This window comes from Lissotriton helveticus, chromosome 1_1, assembly GCF_964261635.1.
Source record: "Lissotriton helveticus chromosome 1_1, aLisHel1.1, whole genome shotgun sequence".
NCBI classification, from domain to species: Eukaryota; Metazoa; Chordata; class Amphibia; order Caudata; family Salamandridae; genus Lissotriton; species Lissotriton helveticus.
The window spans coordinates 1275113579-1275135219 of NC_136057.1; the positions used below are offsets into that span (position 1 = coordinate 1275113579).

The window sequence follows — 21641 nt, forward strand, 5'->3', positions numbered from 1 at the left end:
CTCATTAAACGGCAGCAGAGGCTCAGTGGAGCTTGCCTGCAGTTTAAGGACCTCAGTGAGGAGGTTAGTCCTCACGGCCGCGACGGGGAGCTCAAGGCGTAAGGCCTTGGCCGCCCGCGTCAACACTACACTGTAAGCAGCCCCCTCCTCCGTAGCCACGGTGGGAGGGGAGACAAATCCAGTGTCTGGCGAAGTGTCAAGTCCACTGGCCTCCCCAAGCTCATATGTCCAGTCCTGTTGAGACTGGCACTCCTGTACCAGAGGGTCCACAGACCCCTCCCAATCACCCTTGTCACCCATCTCCTGCAGATCAGGGTCAACAGACGGGGCCGGTTCGTGGAAATAGAAATCTCCAAACGATGTCGAGAGCGGCGCCGGAACCGGACCGAGGGTAGGATCGGGGACGGCGTCCATAGTGGGTGCCGGGGGCGACACCCGCAGGGCCGGCGCCGGTGAGGTCGACCTGTGACGACCCGGATCCAGTGAGGGCCGAAGCACCCGACCCGCTAGGCACTCCAGCCGGGGCCGGTGGGCCCGGAGGTGCCACGGAACCCGGCTGAGGAGGGAGGGAGGGACCTCAGGGCCATGAGATACCGCTCGACCTCCTCTGGCGTCGCATCATGCCCAGGGACCCGAAGGTGTGGGGCAGGCGGCGACGTCCGCGACTCCGTCGGAGCCGCGTAGCGTCGCGCGAGCGTCGGGGTGGGTCGGAGGAACGATGACGTCTCTCCGACCTCTCATGCCTCTTACCTGAGGACTTGGATCCTGACGACCGATGTCCACTCCCGGACCTGCGAGGGCTCCAACACCGCGACCGGTCCCTCAACCTCCTGTGCGACCTGGAGCGGCGCGGGGCCGACTGCCGGAGCTCAAGTCGCTTGCGGGACCGCTCCCGCCTACCTTTAGACGCCAGGGCCCGGCAATCGGAGCAGGTGCGGTCGTCGTGGTCGAGGCCTAAACACTTGAGGCACCGGCACAAGCTCCACCGACAGTTTGTTAAGAGTGCTAAAAAACAGGGTATTCACTGCCCGCCAAAAAGAAGCACTGTCTTTGCTCAATGAGGCTTTGTGAAGGCTGACCCAGGCGTTCTCTTTTAACTCATTCTTTCGTGATCTCAGTGCTTGACTATATACCCTCCTGCAGTACCGGATTTCCACCCGGTCCCTCGCTGCTTTACGAAGAGCCGCCTTAATTTAGTATGAGTTTTTGTGCAATTAGTGTCGCACCATCCCTGACTAAAAGGTGTGTGTGCCTATACTCTCTACCATAAGAAGATTTTAGATTATTGATGTTATTTGAGAGTAAGCTTCTAATGTTCCTTCATGGGGAGTGGATTCATTCAAACGTTTTAATATGAAATTATAAGACTTGGTCACAATTTGTTTATTAAACTCTAGCTTCCCCTGTGATATATTCTGGGTCCAGGCTATTTGGTGACTATGTTGTCTCTCTAAAATAGTTGGAAGTATTAAACTAATACTCAGTGGTAAGTGGTCACTTATTACATTTTTATGGGTTTTATAGTTTAAAATGTAAGCAGCATAACGATTAGGGAAGATTATGAAATCTGTAGTTGATTCTAAGCCCCTACCAATAAAAGTATGCTCAAAATCAACGTTGGGAGAACACAAACAATTAGCAAACCCAAAGTCATGTAAAAACAGCATCTCATTTAGTAAATCCCCCCAGGCAGAGTGTAAAAAATTAATCAAGAATTTGTTATTTTCTAATTTTAGACCACATTTACCAGCCCTACCTAGAGGACATCGGCTAATGTTAAAATCGCCTCCCCAGATAGTAATCACGTCATACTCCCTGTCTTCCTTTATTTTATCCATATTGTGATTGGACTTCTTCAAGATTGCCCCAAGTTGCTCTTTCGGGGCGTTATTGTAAAAATTAATCAGAGCCAAAGTACAATTACAATCTAAATAAATCAAAATTATTACTATTATTTTATTTATTTATTTATTATTTTTTAGGGTTAACATAAGATATATCTAAGGCAAAAGTATCACATATATAATCATCAAATGAGGTTATTATGAGAGTATCGAGTGACTAACCCAAGTGATCAATAAAAGAAGAAGAAAGGCATGCAGAAAGAAAGGAAAAGAGAAAGAAGAGAAGAAAAGGGAAAACGAAGACTAGTCGGGCGATAACATATATTTCCATAATTCTATGCATATGTTGGCACAAGAGCAGTTCTGTATTAATAGGCATAATATATAGTCCCCTTAGTACATTTAATAACAATTAGATACAAACATTTTTATTTATTTTTAAATCTTTTTATTATAAAACATGCTCCAGTCAAATCACATAGTGGTCGGCAGTAGTAATACATTGATACATAAAAAGACATTCTCAGTTACATTACATGTCATCATCTCGGCCATCATGCTAAATCAAGCCTCCCGTACCCCTCCTAACCCTGACCCTAAATGTCTGGGGCCCACATCAGTGGGGTCCTCGTGAAAGATACAAATATTTAAGTGATACGTAGGCACAGGTATGATTAATGACATACAGTAGTGTTCATGGAGGTTTGTAAGAGTTGAGATAAGTGTCCAAAGAGTTCCACATCGACCTGGATGAAGGTTTCCACAGAGAATTTCGTAAGGCAATGTTATCTGCCCCTCTGAGATGAGTGATCCAGTTTATCCAGGCTCTATAAGATGTCTTACTTGTGTCCTTCCAGTTGGCAAGGACCATCTTCACCGCAGTTGTTAGCAAAAGGTCAAGCAGAGCTTTATCAGAGTCAGTTCTTAAATCCACTTTCAAGAAGGCCATAGGTAAGGTGGAGAATTCTTTGACCAAAGTGCAGTTAAACATTCCAGTTAAAACAGGCAATTTATTTCCCCAAAACGACTTTACTAGAGGGCACTCGAAAATAAGATGGGCTAGATCCCCCATTTCTTGATTACAATTCCAACATGTTGCGTCTTTACGGACACCTAATAAGAATAAACGGTCCGGAGTCCAAAATGCTTTGTGTAATAGCCAGTATTTGGTTTAGGAGAGGGCCGGGGAGAACTTATTGCGTGAGACAGAACTCCATAGTGTGGGCCATAATTGTTAGTTTGGTGGAACCAAAGATTGCTGCCCCCAAAAGGCGATAGTCTTACTATTAAGTTTAGAGGTCTTCAGATGGAGAAGTTTAAAAATCTGGGAGACCTGGTGGCCCAGTTTGTTAATGTTTGTCACAAACGGAGAGATTGAATGTTGGACTGTGGATAATTGGCCTTTGAAAGGGCCATTCTGATTTTCAAGAAGTTGTAGATGTCAATGTCAGCTAGTCTGTATTTTGATAAATCAAAATCATTTGATAATAAATTTCAGATTTTAGCATTATAACCTTTAATGCCCTAACCAAGTTAGAGACATAAATATAAATTCCCCCTTTGGCTCTCCCATGTGCTATGGGGATCGCTGGGGTATGATACGTCTTAAAGCCATTAATGTGGATTTCGCCTTCTGACCATGTTTCTTGTAGGCACAAGATATTACATTTTTCAATAAACTCTATCCAGACAGGATTATTCAGTTTGTTATGCAGGCCTGCAACATTCCAAAAAAGCACACCCAGACTATCCTCCTCAAATTATACTGAGCCTAAAGGAGGTTCAGTGCAGCGAGTACGTTCTGATACAGCCTGTGCAGCTCTAATATGATTGCTTTCCCTGCTCTGTGCAAATATGCTATTAGGAGTACTACTTAACCCTGAGTCCTGGTGATCGCTACAATAGAATGCCCACGTCCTTTAACTGGTGCAATATCCTATTTATTCAAACAGGGGACAAAGATGGTCTGAGTGGCTGACCCCTCTTATTGAGGCCCTCTGATTTAATTGGGTAGTTAGTCAGTCAATCTCATCCATTGTTTGAAAGGGCGCAAATCTATTTGAAACTTCAAAACTGTAAGTTAAATGGTCAAAACCCTGCCTAACGGGTTGGTTCCCGTTTTGCTTCATGCTGTGCACGGGCTGGTAGAAAAAGCCCAATGGAAGAACATTAATACTGGTGAATGCGATGTTTTTATTCCCAACTCTACATAAAATTTCCCTCACTAAGAGTGGAGTTCTGAACGTGAGGACAACACAATCTCCTTGAAATACTTTCCTGCTATTTCCAACCCACCCAATTCTCCTGTCCATCTTAAATTCATTGAACATAGCATTGGCCAACCCCGTCTTACTCTCTAACCAATGCATGGCCTTGTTCTGTAGTGAGACCCAGGTTTCATTTTCCCCTAAGCAAAGATGTGGAACATTAGTCAAAATTACAGTGAATGGAGTAGCGGCAGGGGGTACGTTTAAATAATGTGGGCTTGCTGCATTTTCCACGTGAGGCGGAGAGATCAGGGGGGCTCTAATTGGCCAATCAGAGGGATATCCCTCTCCCCTACAAGTTCCCTTCCCCCCTAACCACATATTTCTAGTTGGCTCTCCCCTGGCTTGTGAGCTGCTTTGTAGGTTCAATGATGTTTTTATGTGAGGCTCAAACCCCGGATACTTAGTCCAGTTCCCATGTGTTGGCATAGAGTTTGAAAGAGCACTATTGGAACTTGTGCTGTGAGGTTCAGTAGGGACGGACGTTGTTTCATGGTTTCTGTATAATACCCTCCCGCTTGTCCGAGTTCTGATCTACATGTACTTTCTTCCGGTTAGCCTCGATCTTACTCAGCATGTCTGTCAAAATGCCAAAGGATTGTTTTATATACTTGCTTAGGCCAGTTAATAAATATATATATATATATATATATATATAAATAAAACAAATGAAGAAAAATGAAAAAGAAAAACAAGGGGAAACTCGAAGAACATGCCCTAGAGAAAGGGAAGTTGCACAGCAGTGTCAAAAACACCGGAAACAACAACATACCCTGCTGACGGGGACGGAATTGTGGCCCCCGCGAGACAGGCGGGTACACTGACCACCACATGCATACGAAAGGAGTGAGAAAGAGACAGACAGAGGTCTGTCAGAAAAAGAGTAGATACTGTCCCATACAGGTACTGTATAATGACAACGAGTATGCTGAAGAATACTTGTACCACAACAGACACAAAAGGAAGCGACAGTGCGTTTAGTTAAGATCGGTAACTCACAACCAGTGAAACACCTGAAGCGGCACACAGAGCGTGGAAAAAGAGTGACAGCCCTGAACCACTAGAGTGAATCAGAAAACATCCGCAAGGGCCAGGAGCAGAAGGACCTGAACCCCTGCGCGTAAGAAGCAAAGGGACTGAAGTCCCTGTCAGGGAAGTGCCCAAGAAACAGATTACAAGGTAAGACGCATCAGAGACATAGCTGGTGGAACCCCCCTTGTCCATAGGCAAAAGCCCCACAGGGCCTGAGCCAGGAGAGAAGACTGAAGCACGTCCACACACTAAAAGGTGAAAGTACAACGCAGCCAAGACAGGGGGGAGGGACACTACCAGAACCCTGCGACAGCGAACATAACCTGTGTGGACACACAGAGTGTCGCCACAGAGACAGGAAAGAGCTACGGACCAACCGTAGACTACAACACAAAACCCCCAGGAGAGAACGGCAACAACCCCGAGGATCTCACTAGAGGGGATGTACTACAACAGCAGGAAGAGTGTTGACAAAAGAGAAGTGGCCGAAGAAGGCTCCAAAGGAGCCATTGAAACTTCCTGTGCCAGGAAAAGCAGCTACACAATAGCCAACCTTTACCCCACATAGGGTATGGAACATCCCTAAAAAAGCAAGGGACACCTCTTGAGCCAAGCTCTTAGAGGACGAAAAAGAAAGTAGAAACAGCTGACCAGCTGCAACAAGAAAAGGACAAGACAGCGAAAAAGCCGCACAGTCCATCTGAGTAATAATAAGGCGCACCCCTTGATACAAGCTCAAAGGCAGAGGCCAAAAAGAAACATATAAACAGCCGACCCAGCGGAAGTAAAAGAAAAACCTGGCAGAACAGCCATACAGTCTGTCTGGGAGAAATCCCTTGAACCCAGAGACGTAAAACAAAGCGACAACACCGTCACACAAAAACACAAATCCATGATAGGGGACAAAAAAAAACAGCCAGTCACGGATATCCGGAAAAGAGACACCAGACTGCCGAATCGGCATGTTCATCAAACAAGAGAGACCCATCAAAGGGCAAATCCCTGAGGCGCTCCCGAACATTCTCGGGGAAACTGCCATCGCGTAGCCACTAATGGCGACGCTGGGCGACTGAGCTGGCCATAGCTTGACCCACGGAGTCAGTGGTGTCCATTGCCGATCGGTTGGAGAACGCGCCCTGTCCCAGCCATCCCGGACAAGCTGGAGCAGGTCAGCACGAGGGCCATCCGGTAAAGAGGCAAGGAGTAGTTTGATAGAGTCCCAAAGGGCAGAAGTAGCCCGAGCAAACACGCAGACGTGTTGAGGGACCGAAGGCTGGAGCTGGTGGAACAAAAACATTGCGGCCACACGACTCCAACCAAATGGACTCCCGAGTGGGAGAAGCAACGGTGGAGGAGAGTAAGGAAGCGCAACGTGGACTACCAGTCCTTGAGGCCTAGGATGAAGGGACAAACAGGCAGGGTCATCTGGAGCCGGCCGGAGGCGATGCGCAACAGCACGAGACATAGGGTCACCCAATGAGGGTCTGACCCAAGCCACCAGAAGAACATCATACAACATCCTGTCAAAAGGCAGCAGAGGCTCCACATCCACCATGCCCTGGTGAAGGAGATCCAACAGAGGATCCGAAGGCAGAGAGACAGAGGGTGGCGGCATTCGTAAGATATGTGAGGTTCTAGTAACTGCCCTTGCAAAGACAAAGCTAGCCTCCGTGGCCACCCGAGGGGGGACAGCAAGTCATCCACCAGGGAAGGTTGCAGGCTAATCCGTCAACTCAATGGCAAAAGCCCCACAGAAAAATTAGCCAGCCAGTGCCCCATGGGCCCCTGCTCCATGGAGCATGGAAAAACCCCTGTTGGCAATGAACCCACGGGGGTCATGTCCTGCAGCAGAGGAACAGTCGGGGACAGAACAGGAGTCGACTTACGTCGGATCGTAGCCGACGACCTCCGTAGAGGACTCGTCCGCCCGGCATTGGCTCAACCTCCACCGAGACAGGAGCCTGCAGGGAGGAATGAAGTTGACTCAGAGTCGAACTCTGCACTGCAGCCACATCCAGCGGCGACAAAGGGAGTCCCGCAGGACTATGCGAAGACGAGTCAGGAGGACTAGACGCCAGAGTGGGATGCCCGTCCGGGCTGTGTCCTGACATTGCAGCGACCCCTGAATCGGACTCAAGGCACCCGGTTGGCGCAGAGGGCTTCCCGCCGGCAAACCCCCGACTGGAGTCCCAACCGACACTGTGGGGCCCAAAGACGTGCCAGGGAGAGGGGGTGACCCAAAGAAGGCGTGCAGAACCCTGGAATAGGCCTCCATTTGGGTCTGAGTCGCCCCAGCACCAGGAAACAGTGCATAGGCAGTGGCCGACTCCAGAGGGCTTGTGTCCGGTGAAGACCGGGAGAGGCAGGCCACGATGTCACACTTGTATGAGGTCGACGATCTCCATGACTTCTTATGGGGGTTTGTCTGTGGTAGAGGAACGACGTCCACGGGAAAGACTCAGGGATCTGGCCCGAGCAGAGAACTCAGCGTGGGAGGAAGAACTGCACCATTTGACCCTTCTGCCGGAGATGGGAGCCGGCGCCGCGAGGACTCTGACCGGGACACCAGGGGCAGATAACAGTTTTATCAGAAGTTCCCGCAGGGACTTCAGCTTCAGCTGCCGACAGGCGTCGCACTCGGCGGAGTCGTAGTGCTCTCCCAAGCACCACATACAAATCTAGTGTTGATCCGTCGCCGACATCAGCCGCGAACAGAATGCACACAATTTGAAACCAGCAGGCATCGACACACTGTTCCAGACGCAAAAGGCGTCCTGAAGGCCTGTACCAAAAACAGGCCAGAGGAACCGCTAAACTCCGGATGTGGAAAGAAGTAACCACTTTGGGAAGAAAAAAGGGTCAAGTTCGTAGGACAACCTTGTCCGGATGAACCACCAGAAAAGGAGGCTTTGAAGAAAGAACTTGGGGCTCACTCACCTTGGTGGCAGAGGTGATGGCAACCAGAAAGACAGAATTTAAAGTGGGAAGTCTGAGAGGACAGATATGTAGCGACTCAAAGGGAGCGCATATAAGATAAGTAAGTTCAATTCCCACTGAGGCATTACGAAGAAAACAGGAGGAAAAAGATGAGTAATGCCCTTAAGAAAGCGATTTACAACAGGGGACATGAAAAGAGAAGGCTGATCAGAAAACCTAAGGAAGGCTGAAATGGCTGAGAGATAGCCCTCAATAGTGCCCAGAGCGGAGCAATGCTGGGCCAAAGAAAGGAGGAACAAGAGAACCTCAGAGAGAGGGGCAGAAAGGGGATCCACAGCCTTTGCTGCGCACCATGCTACAAATTTGTTCCATCTGTAGGCGTATGCCGTTTTAGTGGAGGGACGCCTGGCTGCCAAGATAACATCACAGACTTCGGGAGGAAGGTCAAAGGCTGTCAACTGTCGCCACTTATTCTCCACGCAAGGAGGTGGAAGCTGGACAGGTTTGGGTGGAGGACCCTCCCCTGTTGCTTCGACAGAAGATCCTCCTGAAGAGGCAGTCTGATTGGAGGATCGATGGCCATGTTCAAGAGCTTGGGACGCTTGGTGCCCAATCTGAAGCCACAAGAATGACTTGGGCCCGGTCATGCTTGATCTTCAGCACTCTGGGCAGAAGTGGTATAGGCGGAAAGGCGTCTAGAAGACCACAACTCCACTAGCGATGAAAAGCTTTGTCTAGCAAGTGCTGCCGTAGAAATTCAAATGCGCAGAATTGCTGACATTTCGCGTTCTCTTTGTTGGCGAATAGATGTAACCAAGGCTCTTCCCACTGCAGAAAGAGACCTTGCACCATCTCCGTGTGAAGGCGCCATTCATGATCCATCATGCACCTGCGTCTGAGTTCGTCCGCGCTGGCGTTCAGTGAACCTGCAAGGTATTGAACCACCAGGGATATGCCCTGATGTTCCAGCCATGTCCAGAGACAGAGAACCTCTTGAAATAGGGTCCACAACCCCACCCGCCCTGTTTGTTGCAGTACCACATGGCGGTGGTGTTGTCCGTGAATACCCGCACTACTCTCCTCCAGACAGAGGGGAGGAATGCTTTTAGTTCAAGGCATATCACCCGCAGCTCCAGAAGGTTGATGTGGAGCCCAGACTCAGCTGGAGACCAGAGGCCTCTGATCTCTGCCTCCCCCACGTGGCCGCCCCACCATAGAAGTGATGCATCACTCACCACTGTGAACTCGGGTTGGGGAAGGGAGAGGGATATGCCGTTCATGTAATGCCCACTGGAACTTTTGGAACTTTTGGTCCCACTGCAGAGTCGCATAGATCACCTGGCATGATCTACCAGCAGGATTCAAGAGGCCATGAGCCCTACCAGCCTCAGGGTCATTCTGACCGAAACCCAGGATAGAGGCTGAAAGATAGGAATCATAGCCCGAATATCCCGGACTCCCTGCCCGGGAGGATAAGCCCGAAACTGCGTCGTGTCCAGAACTGCTCCGATGAAAAGGAGCTTCTGAGAGGGAGTCAGATGTGACTTCGGCACGTTAATAGGGAACCGCAGCGAATGCAGGAGGTCCGCCGTAGTCTGGAGGCGAGAGACAACTGCCTGGGGCCAGCCAGTCGTCGAGCTATGGGAAGATCAGAACCCCCTGATCTGAGCAGATGAGCTGTGACCACCGCCGTCACTTTTGCGAACACCCGTGGGGCGCTGGTAAGGACAAAGGGGAGCACAATAAACTGAAAGTGCTTGTGGCCTACCGTAAACCACAGGTAACGCCGGTAGGCCAGCAGGACGGGGAGGTGAAAATAAGCGTCCTGCAAGTCCAACGCTACCATCCAGTCTCCAGGATTGAGAGCAGAATGGACCTGAGCCAGTGCCAACATTTTGAACTTCTCCTTCCGGAAGAAGCAGTTGACGTTCCTGAGATCCAAGATAGGATGCAGGCCTTTGTCCTTCTTGGACACCAGAAAGTAGTGGGAATAGGAACCACAACCTACTTCTTGAGCAGGAAGTCGCTCAATCGCCCCCTCGGCCAAGAGAACCCTAACTTCCTGTTGGAGAAGGGTCAAATGATCCTCTGACATGCGATGGTATTGCGGTGGCATGGATGAAAGGGTAGTCTCGACGAGGAAGGAGTAGCCCCTTCGGACTATCTGCAAAACCCACCTGTCCGATGTAATGGTGCGCCAGTGGGGGAGGTGATGGCGAATCCTGCCGCCCACAGAAGATTGGTGGCCCTGAAAAGTCAGACTAGGAGGATTTGGAGGCTGCTGCAGAAGGGTGCTGGTAGACTGGCCTGCTCGCTGGCCCCTGACCCACGACGGTGGGCCCCACGTCCCCGGCCACGCATGAGCTGGACAGCTTGCGCCAGCCTGTGGCCCTGGGTGGGATGTGGCAGGACACCCCTTCCATAGCCACGAAAGGGGCTAAAAGCAGACTTCCTTAGCCCGGGAGTCCTTTAAGCGTTCTAGAGCGTTGTACGCTTTGTCGCCAAACAGGCGACGGCCATCAAAAGGCATGTCCAGCAAGGTAGCTTGGACATCCGCAGAAAAACCAGTCGACCCCAGCCAGGTGTAGCGTCAAAGAGCTACCGAAGTTATACTTGTCCTCCCTAGAGAGTCGCGGCGTCCAGTCCACATCTTATGGTGAACTTGGCTGGGTCTCTCCCCTCTGCGACTGCACAGGAGAGAACGGCCCGGGCCTCCTCCCGGCACTGTGGAAGCACCTGCGCTACAGTATCCCACACAGAGTGGATGTAACGGCCCAACAGACATGTTGTGTTCACCGACCACAGTCCTAAGCTGGAGTAAGAAAACATCTTCTTCCCAAGAAGGTACAGCTTTTTGGATTACCTATCAGGTGGTGTGTTAGGGAATGTGCCTTTAATCGTAGGTGCTGGACTACCAAGCTCTCAGGGGTGGGGTGTTGGGAGAGGAAAGAGGGGTCACCCAGAGCCAGGCAGTGGCGTCGGGCACTCAAGCTATCTACAGGAGCCCCTGTGTTGGGCCGGGGACAGGAGCCCAAAAGGATGTCAGTAAGGGCTTTATTGAAAGGCAGCAGGGGCTCTGAAGAGGCCGCTGCCGGTTGAAGCACCTCCGTCAGGAGATTCGTCCTGACCGCCACCGTAGGCATCTCGAGGTTGAGGGCCTCGGCCACCCTACACAACACCACTGCCTATGAAGCACTCTCCTCCGTAGCCACGGTAGGGGAGAAAGCATACCAAGATCTGGGAAGGTGTCCAGACCCCTGCCATTAGCCATTCCTCTCTCCACTCCGGTTCCTCTAACTAGTCTGCAAGAGGGTCCAAAGACCCCTCCCAGTCCTCTTCACCATCTCATAGTAGCCACTCAGGGCAGTAGGAAATATCAAGGGAGAACAGGGGTACAAAAGTACTGGTGGATGTCGGTCCGGCTCTGTGTCATATAGGGGGAGGCCGCGGCCGACACCGGCTGGGGACACAACCGATGTCCGAGGTGGCGGGAGTGTGGTCACTGGATTCGGCGCTGGAGGAGGTGTCCCGAGGTCCACCGGCGCCGATCCGGATCCAGGCCCGGATCCTTGGGGCCCCTGCAGCACCGAAGCCGCCTGCATCGAAGGCCTAGAACCCCCAAATGAGCCCGAGGGCCCAAGGGCTTGCCAGTGGAGTCAGACTGCAAGCCTTCATAAAAACTGGGAAGCTGGGTGCTCCTGCTCCTGGAAAAGGAGGGAAGTCCCAACAGGCTCCGCGGGCGGAGCCGGACGACTACCTTCCGCTTCCTGCATCGGCCGACGAGAACGTGAAGAGCGACGATGCTTCTTCGCCTTTTTCCTGTGCTTCAACTTACCCAAAGACGAAGACTTCGATGACGAGAGGTGGCTCCGCAACCGATCCCGCGACCTCCCTCTCGACCGGGAGGTTGAACGGCGCCAAGTGAACTTGCGGGCCTCGAGGAGGTTTCGAGACCGCTCCCACAAAGATTTCAGGTTTATGGCCCTGGCAGTCGGAGCACGACTTTGGGTCGTGGTCGCGCTGCAAGCACCAAAAGGCATACGAGGTGCGGGACTGTGACCAACATCAATTTGCGATAGGAATAACAAGCCTTGAAGCCGGTTCGATGTGACATCCCTCCCGGCACCTGGAGTTGGTCGACTCAAAAAAGGTGGAGACAAAAGTCGCAAAACGGAGCTAAAAAGTGACCCGAGGGACTGCTCTCTCCACATCTGCACTTGCTGGTGCAGAAAAAAAAAAAGAACTGACGTCAGCACGCGAGGGCGCTCTAAGTAGATACCGTGACCTCATTCCAGTGACCACGATGCCAACAACGAGCACCGAGTCGACCGATGCCACCTATCGACGCAGAGAGGTACGGCTGAGGAAAAAATTCTCAGGATCCAGTCTGACGCCTGGGGGTGATTCTAAGGTGAGGAATTCATAACTAATTGTCTCTTTCAGATACAAGTATGCCAATGGGGACTGATGGTCAACAGTGTAAAAGGCCACATGCAGTTTAGGAGGAGTGGGAATCAGGGGTGTCTTTTACCATTTAGCCATTGACTACCTGGAACAGTCCACTGATACAGAGAGTACTTTATTAACTATGCACTTTGATAATGTTATGTTTTCAGTAACTGAAATAAACTTCACTTATTTACCAAGTCTACACATCTGAGCAACATTAGACTCATGGTGAATAGCCGAAAGTCATAATAAGTTATTCAAAAGTGTAAAAGTGAACATGTACATTTACTCATGTGTAAGTTTAACTTTGTGAATAGTCCCCTATGCTTTTTTAAGCAAACATTGTGTAAAAAAAACACTGTGTGTGGTGCCTACATTAACCCACACTGGCATTTTTCGTAGATGCAGAATGATCCTCAGTTAAGACTGCAACACTTTCAAGTAGGACGATTCATTATAAAATGTCCTCCCTTAAGACCTTATAAAAATTTAATGATGAGGCATCAGCACTAAGAAGTATCTATTAGAAATAGAACACAAAGCTTCAGAAAATTGTTTCAGAAAATATTTTGAGAAAACTAATGTATTTCATCACCAATCTTTCAGAAAATAAGATTGATATTATCATGCCAAGTGTTCAAAGGTTCGTTCATACAAATTAATTTCTGTGAAAAAAATAGCTGGAAGGCAAAGTCCTGTGTTCAGGAATCTGATTGTCAGAGCGTGGAAAATTATCAAAGACCAGCTGCTGCATTATTGCTTTCTAAGGCTGTGAAGCTCAATGATGCCATAAAGCAACAGTGCAGTATTTTCTATAAATCTATCCCTAGGCTTAAGGAAACAGTATAATTTAATTTTTTAACTTTGAAAAGTGAGAAAAATGGTTTGGTCGGCACTGTTGTACGCGTTTAAAAAAATAATAATATATATATATATGTTTTTCAATTTTTTGTGTTTTTATTAAAGTGTTTAAAAAATATATATTATTGTCTTTAGACAGTTCACTTTTTTCTATTTAGCAGAAAGTGTTTTCTCCAAACATAGGCATAGACATTTAGGGATTATGAATATTAATGAAGATCCCATGTTAAATAACTAGGATTGGCAACGATGATGTGACAGCAAAATGGTCAAACTCTTTCAATAGTCATTATTCAGCTGACAGACTAACTCCACTCCACTGCACTTTGTTGAAAGTGCTAATGTCCATCTACTTCCACCTCTATTTCCTCATTAGTTGAATGGAAAAAATAATACAGAAAAAAATCTTTCACACATATTGATTAATAACTAGGTGGCAATATATATGCAACTAAACTGGTAATTAACTTGTATTTTGTCGCTATAGAAACACGTTATAAGATATTTTTTTTTTAAACTTACCAATTTCCATAATCAAAGTCAAATGCAATTGTAATTTCTGTCCCCTTTGGAATACTCAATATGGAGTAAATATAAAGATGGATGGTCGTGTCTTCAATTACATGTCGTACCTAAAACCAATAAGGAGAATTTATGTATTTTTCTACACATAGATCATTTGAACTCTTAATAAGCAAATACTAGTTTGGAAATAACTTTCTCTTCACTTTTCTAATGCAGTTTCCACATGACTGTATGAATACTCTAAATAACATACAAAACATCAAATGGTCCAAACATTAATAAAACTAAACAAAAAAAATATATATATGTTGCAGGAACGTAGGAGCCGACTAAAGGAATTACATAATTCATAAAGTAGCCTTGAAAAACGCAACCAACCGCTCCCTTCACATGATTGGTTTCTGGAGGACACTAAAACATCACAAGAGCCTTCATCATCTGATTCCTAAACTTCTAGTAGCTGGGCTGGTGAAAGAGGATAAACATTACTTTGTGCCATCTGATCTAGACAGACATAGATTGGATTCCCTTCTTCAGTGATTTGTATTATATCATGTTGCACCGTCGATGGGCCTTTCAACTGTACTGTCGCGAATATCATAGACGATGAATCTATGTGTTTGAAGAATGTGTATGGTTGCGATGACTATTTTGAAAACAAAATTACCATTGTCAACAGTATTGCACTCATCTATGGTATGGTCAACAAATGATGTTGTCTCTGTAGATGATTTTGGTGATAAAGAAGCTGTCATTGTCAAGGTAGTGGTAGCCGTAGTTATCGCAGATGGCCTCCTCTACAGTTTTTTCATCAACGCGTGTTTTGTTGATGACGGGTCAATCAATACTTTGGTTTTTCTCTGAAGAATATTCACTCAATGAGGGAATTGAAGGCTCAGACATTGTCTTAGATTATCTTTTGTTAGAAGGAGAGGAAGAGTCCATCTTTTTCAGAGGTTCTTCAACCTCTAAGGTCTTTTCAGGATGCTTAGTTTTCTTTGAGTGTTCTTCAGAGGAGACTTTTTCCTCATGTCTTGCCCCTCTTATTGAGGGAAGATGTTTTTTCTTCTACCTTAGCCCCAGATACAGTGTTTTCCATAGCCTTCTTTTGCTGTAACCAGAGGAGATGTCTGGCTTCTCTGTCTTTCAATATTTGTGCTCAAAAGAATGTTGGTGCTTGCTGTTTTTAAGTTTATGGTAGGGATGAAGTATTCCTTCTGAGGATTCTCAGAAATCTTGAGATTTCCACAAGATCTGAACGGCCTAAATAGGCCCTTCTTAGAACCTTCTAATGGCAAATGCTACTTACCAGTATGCATCTGTTCTTGGCATGTAGAGCTGCAGATTCCTACACTTTGCATTAGATCGCCACCTGGTGTTGGGCTCGGATGATTGCATGTTGTTGTCATCTTGGAAGAAGTCTTTGTAATCACGAGATAGGTGACTACTCCCTTGGACGATAGTGCGCATGTGCATCGGCTCCATCCTTAGATTGTTTTTCGCCATGATGGGAAATGATGGCGTTAGTAGAGATAAAGAAGGGATGTCCATGCGTGTATATCTAATTAAGATAAAAACTGGAACAGATACAGGTCCCGGGGAGGCGGGAGGGTGTGTAGAAATCTGCAGCTCTACATGCCAAGAACAGATGCATACTGGTAAGTAGCATTTTCCGTTCGAGGCATATGAGCTGCAGATCCTACACTTTCCATCGATTGTGCAGCAGTGCCTCCCCTAGCGGTGGTCACCTGTATCCGTTGCAGTAGTTTGAAAGAGAGTTTTGAGGACAGTTTGGCCTACTGCAGCTTGCTGCTTAGCTTGCACATCAACACAATAGTGTTTAGTGAAGGTGTGTATTGTAGACCATGTTGCTGCCTTGCAGATGTCTTCTAGGGGAATGTTCCCATAGAAAGCCATGGAGGCTCCTAGTTTGTGTGTGGAGTGCGCTCTAGGAGGAACTGTTAATGTGCGTTTTGCCTTGTGATAGCATATTTGTATACATTTAACAATCCACCTTGCAATTCCTGATTTAGAAATGGGGTTGCCTTTATGTGGTGGAGAGAAAGCTACAAATAGTTGCTTTGTTTTGTGAAAGGATTTGGTCCTATCTATATAATAGAGAAGAGCTCTTTTTACATCTAGTGTGTGTAGAGCTCTCTCTGCTACAGAGTCTGGGTTTTGATTGGTTTAGGTGAAAAGGAGTAATTACTTTAGGAAGGAATTTAGGATTAATCCTTAGAACCACCTTGTTACGGTGTAATTGTAAAAATGGTTCTTGTATAGTGAAAGACTGAATCTCACTAACTCTCCTAAGAGAGGTAATAGCAATAAGTAAAGCTGTTTTCCCATGTGAGTAATTGCAGTTCACACTTATGTAAATGTTCAAAAGGGGGCCCCATGAGCCTGGTAAGAACAATGTTTAGGTTCCACACTGGAGAGGGTGGTAACCTGGGAGGAATGATTCTTTTCAATCTTTCCATAAAGGCTTTTATTGCCGGTACTCTAAACAACTACATATGTTGTCTGTTTTGTAGATATGCCACAATGGCTGCAAGATGTAAAAGTATAGATGAATATGCTAGATTACATCTTTGTAAATGGAGAAGGTAACAGATAATATTTTGGATGGTAGCATCTAAAGGATCAATTTGATTATTAGTGCAGTAAATGACAAATCTCTTCCATTTAGCAGCATAGCAAGCTCTAGTAGTAGGTCTTCTGGCTTCTTTAATGATATTCATACAGTCTGGTGGCAGGTTAAGGTAACCAAACTCTAAGACTTCAGGAGCCAGATCGCCAGATTCAGTTGACTTGGATCTGGATACCGGATGTCTCCATGGTTCTGCGTTAGCATGGATGGTGTCAGACAGGCTTTGGTGTGAAACTAGAGAGAGTTCCAGTAGTGTGGTGAACCACGGTTGGCGTGCCCATGTGGGAGCTACCGGATTCAGTTTGAGAGACCGTTGTCTGAGCTTGCGTACTACTAGTGGTATTACTGGGATTGGCGAAAAAGCGTACGCAAATCTGCCTGACCAGGTCATCCATATTGCATTGCCCTTGGACAGCGGGTGTGGAAACCTGGTGGTGAATGTTGGGCATTTTGCGTTTTCGTGTGTGGCAATCAGGTCTATGTCTGGACGACCACACTTGTAAAGAAAGGTTGAAGAACTTGCAGATGTAGTTCCCATTCGTGAATCTGTTGTGTCTGTCGACTTAACAGATCTGCTATCTGATTGTGAACTCCTGGAAGGTGTTTTGCAAGCAGATATATCTTTTGTGGAATGGCCCATCTGCAAATGTTTTGTGCAAGCTGTAACAGCTGCAGGGAATGTGTGCCTCCTTGTTTTTGTATGTAGTACATGGCTGTCATGTTGTCTGTCCGGATTAAGACAGCTTTGTTCTGTATGTGCACTTGGAAGGACTTTAGTGCTAGTAAAATCGCCAGCAACTCTAGGTGATTGATGTGAAGCACCTTTTGTTGAGCGGTCCATCTTCCCTGAGTTGTGGTGGAGCAGATGTGCACCCCATCCTGTCAGGGATGCGTCTGTTGTCAGTACTATCTGTGGAACAGGCGCGAGGAACGGCCGCCCTATGGACACGTTTTTGGTGTTCCACCACTGCAGAGAGCGATGTGTGCGGCTGTCCACCAACTACAGATTTGTCAATTGTCCTTGTGCCTGATTCCACTGATATGCTAGACATTCCTGCAATGGGCGCATTTGCAGTCTTGCATATGGTACAATAAAAATGCAAGATGCCATCATGCCTAATAAGTGCATGAACACTCTGGCTGGGAGAGAGTGTTGGTTAAGAAACCTTGTGACTAAGGCTTAAATGCTCTGTATCCTGGCTGGACTGGGATAAGCTAGAGCTGTATTTGTGTTTATGGTAGCCCCTAGGTATTGATGTACATCAGAGGGCTGTAGATGTGACTTGGTGTAGTTTATTGTAAACCCCAAGTTGTACAGTGTATGAATTGTTTGAGATGCGTGTTGAACACACTGGTTGAATGACTTGGCTTTTATGAGCCAATCGTCTAAGTATAGGAAGACATGGATATGTTGTCTTTTGAGATGTGCTGCTACTACTGCTAGGCACTTTGTGAACACTCGTGTTGCAGTTGTGACCCCGAATGGAAGGACTTTGAACTGATAGTGTTGTCCTTCTAGCACAAACCTGAGATACTTCATGTGAGAAGGATGTATGGGAATGTGAAAGTAGACGTCTTTGAGGTCTAGTGTAGTGAGGAAATCGCCTTGTTGCAACAATGGGAGCACTTGTTGTAAAGTGATCATGTGAAAATGATCTGAGTGTATATACAGATTGAGAGGCCTTAAATCTAGAATTGGTCTTAGTGTCCCATCCTTTTTGGGTATTAGGAAGTAGAGTGAGTAGACTCCTGTTCCTTGATGTTGCAATGGAACTAACTATTGCATCTTTTTGCAGCAATGACAGAACCTCTTGTTGGAGCAGCGTTAGATGTTCTGTGGACATTGGACACTGTCTGGGTGGTATATTTGGAGGGGTAGCCGTAAGCTCTAGGCAGTAACCATACTGGATAATCTGTCTTACCTACTTGTCTGTTGTGATGGAATTCCAGACAGGTAAGAACTGTGTTAATCTCCCCCTACAGAGTGGGATGCTGTTGGGGGAGCTAAAGGAAGTCACTATTTAGTGGTGGAAGAGGATCAATTGTTGTTATTACCTCGACCTCTTCCCTGTAGCATCCTCTAAAATATCGTCTATTGGAGGATGTTTGTGTACTGTTTTTAAAGGAAGTTGAATTGTCTGCTCCAGTTTGTTTGGAGCCTCCTCTGTAAAAGGAGCGACGAAAAGAGCCTCTTGCTTGAGTGGACTGCAGAGCTACCATAGATTTTGCTGTATCAGTGTCTTTTTTTTCATTTTCTCAAGTGCTACGTCTACCTCTGGACCAAACAATTGTTGTTGAATGGTTGATTTAAGATGGTTGTTTGCACCTCCTGCTTAAACCCTGAAATGCATAGCCACGCATGTCTTCTAAGGAGGACACTAGTGTTTATTGCTCTAGATGCAGTGTCTGCTATATCAAGAGCGCACTTGATTGAGGTATTTGAAATTATTTTACACTCTTGTATAAGGTCATTTGCCTGTGCCTTATATTGGTCAGGTAGATGTTGTAAAAGAGTTTCTAACTGGTCATAATGAGCCCTGTCGTATCTTGCAAGGAGTGCTTGTGTGCTAGCTATACGCCATGTATTGCTAGCTTGTGCAGCTATCCTTTTGCCTGAAGCATCTATTTTTGATTCCTTATCAGGAGGTGGTGCCTCACCTGATGCCTGTGAATTTGCTCTTTTTCTAGCATTTGACACGACGAGGGAATCTAAGGGTAGCTGTCCTTTAATGTAAGCAGGATCCCCAGGAGCGGACCTGTACTTTTTTTCTATTCTTGGGTTTATGATCCTAGCTCGTACAGGATCTTTAAACACTTCTGGGGCATGCCTAGTGACCCCTTTAATCATGGGTAATATCTGATCAGACTTTTGTTTGTATTCAAAAATGTCTAACATAAAATCTTCTGCCGCATCGGAGTGCATTGTTACATTATGATAGATGGCAGCCCTATTGAGTAGATGTCCAAACCCAATATTATCTTCAGGAGATGGTTTGGATGGATATGTATGTAGGTCAGGGATATCTGGTACATCTTGTGGGTTTGGAGTTCCCAGTCTGGTGCATCACTAGGGTATGGAAAGGGCTCATCTGGGGCTCCCCCATCCCCTATGTTATACTCATCATCATTCAGAGGAGGTGTTTGTGGAGGTGAAGATTGAGGTGGAGAATGTTGTGGTGAATGAGCAGGTGAACTTTGAGGTGAAATGCTAAAAGGAATAGGAGGTGAAAGAGGAGGTACAGGAGAAGAAGGGTGCATAGGTGATGTAGCAGAGTCCTTCTTCTTGACAGGCACTGGAGTAGAAGGTGCTGTATCTAGCTTCCTCTTTCTATGTGGCATAGTGGAAACATGTCCTGTTTTTGGATCTATGTATATCCTTTTTTGCAAAGGATCAGGTCGAAAAAGCTCTTCTTCAGGAATCGCTTTCGGCGCCGATTTTTTCGGCTCCAGGCCTGGTTTCTGCTGGCCTTTAGCCTTAGGAGTTGTTGTAGAATCATTTGGCGTAGTTTTCGGCACCGAAGGTAATGTTTTCGGAGTCGAGGCCTGGTTCGAGGGCTTGGAGGAATCGGAAGCAGGCTTTGTTGGTTTCGGCACCGAAGATTTAGGGCTGGAAGCTGTCTTGGTTAGCTTGGAAGCTTCGGAAACAGGCTTCATTCGTTTCGGAGCCGTTTTATTCTTAGGAGTCGATGGTTTTTCGGAGCCGGGACTTTCGGTTTTGGTGCCGAGGGAGCTAGTAGTATCGGCACGTGCGGTTTGCTCGATATGGAGCTACCGGGAGGCTTTAATATTTTCTTCGAAGCCGGGCTCGATGGCGGGGCTTTTGAAGCAATGTTTCGGTCTCGATGGGCCTCGAAGGCAGAGTTTTGACCTTTGCCTTTGGTTTAGGGGCTGGAGTAGGGGCAGTCGTACTCACGCGTTGACCTGATGGTATTGAGTCATCGGAGTAGTCTGCCTCAGATACGATCTGGAGATCATCGGAATCTTCCTCGGGGACACATGGACCTTCGTCGAAGATATCCACTGGTTCCGGAGCTGATCTCTGCATGTTGTGTCGATGGGCCCTCCGATCTCGAATGGTCTTCTTGGATCGAAAGGACGCACAAGCTGTGCAGCTCGACTCGTGGTGTTCTGGTGATAAGCACACGTTACACACCTCGTGATGGTCGCTGCGTGGAAAGTTTGCTCCACACATGGGGCATTTTTTTAATGCCCTTCTTTCCATGAGTTGTAGGCCTCACCACGTGGGTAGGCCCAATGGCCCACGTCGACGACCAGAATCGAACTGATGGAGTCGAATCTATGGATATTGATGTCGAAAGTTGTTTTATAAAGTTTTGCGCGTCGAAGTCCTTGGAAAGTAGATTTAGGAGCGGAAAAGTTGCATCCGAACCCAGTGGCGGAAAAAAACAATCTAAGGATGGAGCCGATGCCTATGCGCACCATCGTCCATGGGAGGAGTCACCTATCTCGTGACTACAAAGACTTCTTCCAAGACGACAACAACATGCAATCATCCGAGCCCAACACCAGGTGGCGATCTAATGCAAAGTGTAGGATCTGCAGCTCATATGCCTCAAACATATTGTTTTCCGGTTAGAAATAAGTAGACATGATGTTACATTAAACTTGCTACACACAACTTATTGTAAGTATTGTGAGACTATCAATGACGAGAAAAAATTAAAACATGTGAACTATGAAAGATCCAATATTGGAGAATGTGGTCTGTACATCCAAAAGGTATTGCACAGGCACCTACCTATTATTGCCCCGTCAAAATAAACCCAATGTTTATCTCATGACCTTTTGGACCATTGTATCACTACTGTTATCAGCCATGCTGTATAATACAGGTGAACATTTGGGATGGATAGACCCCCTAAATATCTCTGCTTTTGTAGTAATTATAGTGAAAGTCTAGAATAAGCATATTTCCATTGTCTTACAGACCAATTTCAAAACTGATTATTGTAAAATGAGCAGAAAAGAAATAGAAGTGCCTGGAAGAATAAAGGACCCTTGACTGAATGTTCATATTGATAGAATGTAGACGCCCCATTCAGTACAAATACAATC

At 46.9% G+C, this 21641-nt stretch overlaps 1 protein-coding gene across 6 annotated transcripts in view; it reads right to left on the minus strand.

The window, feature by feature from the left end:
• The window catches only part of KMT2E (lysine methyltransferase 2E (inactive)), a 2078550-nt gene that overhangs the window by 880699 nt on the left and 1176210 nt on the right, over positions 1-21641 (minus strand). For all 6 annotated transcript variants that reach the window (XM_078680502.1, XM_078680521.1, XM_078680476.1 and 3 more), the window contains one exon: positions 13913-14022. In XM_078680502.1, coding sequence (XP_078536628.1) covers positions 13913-14022 — 110 coding nt within the window. The remainder of the gene's footprint in view (positions 1-13912; positions 14023-21641) is intronic.